The sequence below is a fragment of the Rhinolophus ferrumequinum genome, chromosome X (assembly GCF_004115265.2).
Source record: "Rhinolophus ferrumequinum isolate MPI-CBG mRhiFer1 chromosome X, mRhiFer1_v1.p, whole genome shotgun sequence".
Taxonomy (NCBI): domain Eukaryota; kingdom Metazoa; phylum Chordata; class Mammalia; order Chiroptera; family Rhinolophidae; genus Rhinolophus; species Rhinolophus ferrumequinum.
The window spans coordinates 85588583-85595233 of NC_046284.1; the positions used below are offsets into that span (position 1 = coordinate 85588583).

General features: G+C 48.0%; 1 protein-coding gene across 1 annotated transcript; it reads left to right on the plus strand.

The window, feature by feature from the left end:
• The first annotated feature begins 478 nt into the window (after positions 1-478).
• LOC117016622 (uncharacterized) lies at positions 479-6209 on the plus strand. Its single transcript, XM_033096099.1, has 5 exons — positions 479-515; positions 742-1254; positions 1762-1908; positions 2662-2787; positions 6078-6209. Exons 1-5 carry the CDS (start codon positions 479-481, stop codon positions 6083-6085), a joined length of 831 nt encoding a protein of 276 aa, XP_032951990.1. The 3' UTR covers positions 6086-6209.
• Positions 6210-6651: the final 442 nt, after the last annotated feature.

A 6651-nucleotide genomic window follows, 5' to 3' on the forward strand; every position in this document is an offset into this window, starting at 1 on the left:
CTGTCACTCTTGGTTATCTTCAGGAGTCAGAGTGGGCAGGTGCCTGAGGCCCTCCAGGCCTCAGTTTCTTCTTCCACAAAGCAGTGACCACAGGCCATCTCTCACTGTTCCCCATTGCTTCTCCACTACAGTAGACTGTGCCCCAGCGCTCCCCCCTTGGGGCCTGTGTCCCCAAAACGCCCCTCTCAAACTTAGAAGACGCCCCATTTCTCTCCTCTCATTGGCTGGCATCCCCTCCCACCCAGGTGCCTTCAAAGCCTCCTCAAGTGCAGGCCCCTACCACCCCTCCAGTCTCCGGGAGACCTGCCCTTCCCGGGTTTTTGAGCACCCCCAACCCTATTAGACTTAGGGCCCCAAGCCCTCCCATGGCCAGAAAGACTCCAAGGGCGCCGCCTCCCCAGCCCACCGTACTCTTCCAGTTCTCCAGTAGGGATCTGGCTTAGGCAGACACTCACTGTAAATTTACTGAGTGCCTACTATGTGCAAAGCTCTGCTGGAGACTGCAGAATTCCCAGGTAACTCAGGCTCCAGTTCTGCATCCGGGTTTTTAGGTGTCAGGGCTCCGGCGGGGCCTTTAACTTTTCTGGGCCTCGACTTCCCCTTCTCACACGTGGAATAACAACATCCCCCGGGTGGAAGGTGGAATCCAGCCCAGGGCCCTGGGATAACAGAGGCACGCCCCGAGGCTGAGCGAGGCCAAGCGCTGGCGCCCGCAGCCAGGCCTCCTTGCCTGCCGGCCAGGTAGGTCACCGTGCGGGCTGTGGCGCCGAGCACGGGACAGGTCGGCCTCACCGAGTCTAGACCCGGGCGGCCAGCCAGGTGAGCGCGCGCGGGAGCTCAAAACGCGTCGCTGGCGGCCGTGCGTCCACCCGAGCGACTCCAAGTCATGGAGCCACGCGCGGGGGTCGCCACGGACCCTAGGGGGAGCAGAGGAGGTACGGGGGTGGGGATGGGGTAGGCGCTTCCCCGCCACACCTCGCCCCGCCTGTCTGCTCCTTCCAGTTGCCTTCCGACAGGTGGTAAACAAGGCAGGCCTGGTGCCCGAGCGGCGGCGGCGGCGGCGGCGGCGGCGGCGGCGGCGGCGGCGGCGGGTATGGACCCAGCGACCCCGGCTGGGCTCGTGGCCCGCTACCCGCACCCACACCCGCGCCGCAGGGCCGCGCACCGGCTTCGGGGGCTCTCAGGGGTCTCCGGAGATGTGCCGGAGAGGTCTGCCCGGGGTCACTGGGGACACCTGGGCACTCACGGTCTCTGGTGAATTGCGGGGGCTTAGGCGGGGGCCTCTAGGGATAAGTGGAGGGGCAGTTGGGGCTACGTGGGCCACCAAGGTTGCCTAGGGTATCTGGAGGGGGAGTCGAGGGTCTCAGGGCCACAGGGGGTCAGACCGTGTTCTCTTGGGACATCTGGGGGAATCGGGGTCCCTCTCGATATTGCGGGGTTAAGAGTTTGGAATAGGAGGTTATGAGGGGGCAGTCGGAGACGTCCAGAGATAGTCACAAGAGTGTTCGGAGTGTCCAGGAATACTGCGGTCAAAGAGCTGTCTCTAGGGATATCGTGGGGGCCGGCGGGGGTCCACGCGCGTACCCGCGATGGTTGGGGGTCGCGGGAGATGACAGGGACAGTCGGCGACCCCTGGGACTATGGAGGGAGTGGTCGGGGCTCTGGGAGTTCTAGGGGCATTCTAGTCTTCGGACGTCGGGGAGTGTGGGGGTTCGCCGAGGCTCGGGGTGGGTGTTGACCGGTTCTTTTCCCCCCTCCCAGGCCGCCGCCCTCCCCAGCGGGCGAGCCCCAGAGCCTGGCGGCTCCTGGCGCGGCTGGATGCGCGACCCCTGGCGGCCAGAGCTGCGGCGGACGTGGCGGTACTGGTACGCAAGGCGGGCGCCACATTGCGCCTGCTCCCCAAGGACGGTGAGTGTCGGGGGCGGGGCCTCCCCCGGGGGCGGGGTTGGAGTACAGCTGAGTTCTGAGGTGGCAGGTGTGAGTTAGGGGAGCGGGGCTCGGAGGGAGACTCGGGGGGCGGGGCCTTGGGGTTATGCTAGCTTATTCCTCTAGGAGGTGACCCTGGGAGGGTTATTGCAGTACCGTAGGTGAGTGTTGGAAGATTAGATGAGGGTTCGAGGATGGATGGTTATCCCCAGCGAGGTCAGCGAGGCTTAGAATGGCATTTCTGAGGAGGCGGGGCCTGGAGCGTGTTGGTGGCCGCCACTTAGCTAAGGGGTGGGACTGGAATGGTGTCTAGAGGGTGGGCCCTATAAATGCATTGTGGGCGGGGCTCGAAATGTCGGGAATGGCTGAGGTGTGTAGGCTAATTAGAGGGTGGCGCCTGGAATGTTCAGGAGTCGAATCCTGGAGAGTGCGCCCTCCCGGATGGGCCTAGGGTGTTATTTGAGGGGCAGGGTCTGCGTGTTTAGAGGGAAGTAGGAAGGTCTGGAGGATGATTCAAGTAGCCGGTCCCAGGATTATTATTTAAGAAGGCGGGATAAAGACAGTTATTTCTGTGGGCAAAGCCTTGAAAGGACACTGCCTAGGTAGTTAAATGGTGGTCAAAGCCCGACGTAAGTTCAAAGAGATGAAAGCTAGATCGTTAAATTAGGGGGCGGGACCTACGTGGCTTCTATGGAGATTCACTAAACAGGTTTCATAGCCTCTGCCATCCCCCAGCAGGTAGCATGTTGGACTGTAAAGACAGTAATGTCAAAAATAAAAAAGACAGTAATGTCACGGAAAATCTCCTGTCATGGAAGGCCCCCTTGCTTCCCACTCGGAGTTCCCAGCATGGCAAATACAGTAAGTTGTGAAATACCTTGGGTTTTTTGAGGAGCTTAAAAACTCCATGAGCTGGAGACTTGCTTAAGGAACCTTGGGGAGGGAGAGGATAGCTTAATAGGATGGGAGCTGCAGGAGAGCAATGGACAGGGTCAGCCTGAGAATCTAGCACAAGTCAATGTTGGATGTCTCTCCATTTATTTAGGTCTTCTGTAATTTCTTTCAACAATGTTTTGTAGTTTTCACAGTACATTTGTTACACTTCTTTTGTTAAATTTATTTCTAGGTATTTTATTATTTTAAGGCTTTTGTAAATGGAATTATTTTCTTAATTTCATTTTTATTTTGCTTATAGAAATACAATTGATTTTTGTATACTGATCAATCCTGTAACCTTGCCAAACTTGCTTATTAGTTCTGATAGCTTTTTAGTGGATTCCTAGAATTTTCTATAGAATGTCATCTGCAATAGAGATGGTTTTACTTCTTCCTTTCCTATTTGGATACCTTTAATTTCTTTTTTCTTGTCTATCTTTCCTGATTAGAACTTCAAGGACAATATTAAATAGAAGTAGCAAGAGCAGCATTGTTGTTTTGTTTCTGATCTTGGATAGAAACTATTCAAACTTTCACATTAAGAATGATTTTAGCTGTCTACTGAACCCATTGCTTCTGATAGTAAATCAGCTTATAATGTTACTGGGGTTACCTTGTATGTAAAGAGTGATTTTTCTCATTGGTTACCAGACCGAAATCCGTGTGCCTGATGCTTGGACAAAACTCAAAACATCATAGAGTTTGGAGTAAGGAAAGGTTTATTGATTGAGAAGGCGCCCAAATGAGAAGATGGAAAACCTCGTGGTGCTTCAATGCCATCTTGCTCGCTGGACCAGGCCAATGGTTTTTAAGGGGCAAGGGGGAACAGGTATGTGGAAGTTCTGATGGGGCAAGTTTTAATTGGAGGACCTTGGATCTTGATCATTGATGGTAAAGGGGCATCAACACCGGATCTTCCTGGACAATGGGCCCTTGGCTTCTGAAAGTGTTCCGGTGTTCAAGTTCCGGTTATGTCCTGGTTCTTTGATTCCATGAGTTGGGGGACAAGACTTTGGTTCCAGGTGCAGCTGGAGGCTAAAGTTCTCTCCTCTGCACATGCCCTGACTGCACGACTTGCAGTCTTGGTCTGTAGTCTCTGAAAAGCAACTCAGTATCTCCTTGAACAGGATAGGACCATTTTGAGCTTGTTCTGCAATTACATTTGTGCTTGCAATGTTTTCTCTTTGGATTTTGACATTTTGACTATGATATGTCTGGGTATTAATCTCTTTGCATTTATCCTATTTGGAGTTCATTAAGCTTCTTGAACATGTGGATTAAAAGTTCATTAACCAAATTTAGAATGTTTTTAGCTATTATTTCTTAGAATAATTTTTCTGCTCCTCTCTCTGTCTCCACTTCTTTTTTTTTCACTTATTTATTTTTTTTATTGGGGAAGGGGAACAGGACTTTATTGGGGAACAGTGTGTACTTCCAGGACTTTCTTTTTTTCCAAGTCAGGTTGTTGTCCTTTCAATCTTAGTTGTGGAGGGTGTCATTCAGCTTCAAGTTATTGTCCTTTTAGTCTTAGTTGTGGAGGGCGCAGCTCAGCTCCAGGTCCAGTTGCTGTTGCTAGTTGCAGGGGGCGCAGCCCACCATCCCTTGCGGGAGTCGAGGGATTGAACTGGCAACCTTGTGGTCGAGAGCCCACTGGCCCATGTGGGAATCGAACCGGCAGCCTTCGGAGTTAGGAGCATGGAGCTCTAACCGCCTGAGCCACCGGGCTGGCCCTGTATCCACTTCTTCTGATACTCCCATTGCACATATGTCAGTGAACCTAATGGTGTCCCATATTTCTCTGATGCTGTGTTCGTTTTTCTTGATTCCTTTTACTGTCTGTTCTTCAGATTGCATAATCTGTATTGATCTCTCTTCTAGTTCACTGATTATTTTTTTCTGCCAGTTCAAATCTACTATTGGCCCTTCTGGTGAAATATTTTCATTTTGGTTATTGTACTTTTCAACTCTGGGATTTCCATTTGGTCATTTTTTTTTTGGTAATTTTATTTCTTTATTGACATTTTCTATTTGATGAAATACTGTTACATACCGTGTTTCCCCGAAAATAAGACCTAGCTGGACAATCAGCTCTCGTGCGTCTTTTGGAGCAAGAATTAACATAAGACCTGGTCTTATTTTACTATAATATAAGACCCGGTATAATATAATACAATATAATATAACGTAATGTAATATAATATAATATAATATAATATAATATAATACCGGGTCTTATATTAATTTTTGCTCCAAAAGGCTCTTTAGAGCTGATTGTCCGGCTAGCTCATATTTTGGGGAAACACAGTATCATACCTTCCCTTAAGTCTTTATACATGATTTCTTTTACTTCTTTGAACAAATGTATAATAACCACTTTGAAATCTTTATCTGCTAGGTCCAGCATTTGGGCCCTCTAACAGGCAGTTTCTGTTTCCTTTTCCCCACCCCACCCCACATATGGGTCACATCTTTTTGTTTCTTTGCATGTCACATAATTCGTTGTTGAAAACTGGACATTTTATATAACATTGTAGCAACTCTAGGTACTGATCTGCCCATTTTTGTTGTTGTTTGCTTGTTTGTTTAGTGACTTGATTATACTAATTTAGTCAAATCTATTTCTGCCTCACGAACCTCTTCAGAGGGTTCAGCCTTAGGCATGAGCACAGACACACTGAAATGACCTTACTTTTATCCAGGCTCTCTTTGTTTCTTTCCCTGATCTCCTAGTTTAATTTCTGGTTGGTATGCCTATATTGATACCATACCCAGCTGTTAATCTAAACTAATTTTTGACAATGCCGTAGGGCATAATTTGTTCCATAGTTTTATCCAATTAAAGTCAGGCCTTTTGTATGGGGTAGGTAAGCTTTGAGGGTAGTCTTTGCAGCTTGCTCTGAAGTAACCCCTTAGATGGGCTCTCCTTAGCTGTTTCTTTCCTGTTTTGCTTGTTGCTATCATGGAGATACCTGCCTCCTCTTAATTGCTCACAAAGCCCTTTTGGACAAAAAAGGGAGGGGCACTGTAATAAATCTAATCAAAAGTAACCTCATATGGTGATTGATCATAAATTCCTAATTGGGTAGGTTATGGTGGGTAGTCTCATCCCAGGCATATAACTTCTTTAGTAAAAGGTTTATCTTGGCCTTAAGCAAGCCCCATCCATTGTTTCTGTGCATCTAAGTTAATACACCTTTGAAATGTCTCTTTTTCAGACCCCTGAAGTGTAACCACCCTCAAGAGAGCACATAATCTTGTTAACTATCCTGTAGGTGGATGTGGATGAAGAATATACAGGAACTCTCTTACTATTTTTAATTCTAAAATTATTTCAAAATAAAAATTAAAAGATGTTTGTTGTTGTATATTTTGAAAACCACAGTGGCTTCTCTCTCGAGATTCCAGGGCCCTTTCCAGGATGCCTAGGGATTCTAAGCCTGGAAACATGGCCACGAGATTGATCAAATAATGGGCTTCCTGTTTTCAAGACAATCCTCTGACCCCACCATAAGATTCTACTTTCCAAACATTTCCATTTCATTTCATTATATTTATAGCTTCACATTTAAAGGCTCAAGTATATGATTTCCATCCAAGACATGTACTATAATTCTTTTTGCCTCATCCTCTTCTGTTGTTCATTTAAGAGGTCTTCAAGATCTTGCTACAATAATAGTATGATGAATCTCATATAAAAATCCTTTTGCACATCTTCAATGATTTCTTTGGGATGAATTTTTTGTATATTTGTAGTATTCTTTCTTGTGACTATTTGTTTAAGTAACAGTC

Excerpts from the sequence above, each read along its gene's own strand:
- LOC117016622 (XM_033096099.1), top strand. The coding sequence starts at position 479 with ATGTGCAAAGCTCTGCTGGAGACTGCAGAATTCCCAG. Across the intron at positions 516-741 it reads GGAGACTGCAGAATTCCCAG|GTAGGTCACCGTGCGGGCTG; the intron begins GTAACTCAGGCT and ends CCTGCCGGCCAG. Across the intron at positions 1,909-2,661 it reads GCGCCTGCTCCCCAAGGACG|CAGGTAGCATGTTGGACTGT; the intron begins GTGAGTGTCGGG and ends GCCATCCCCCAG.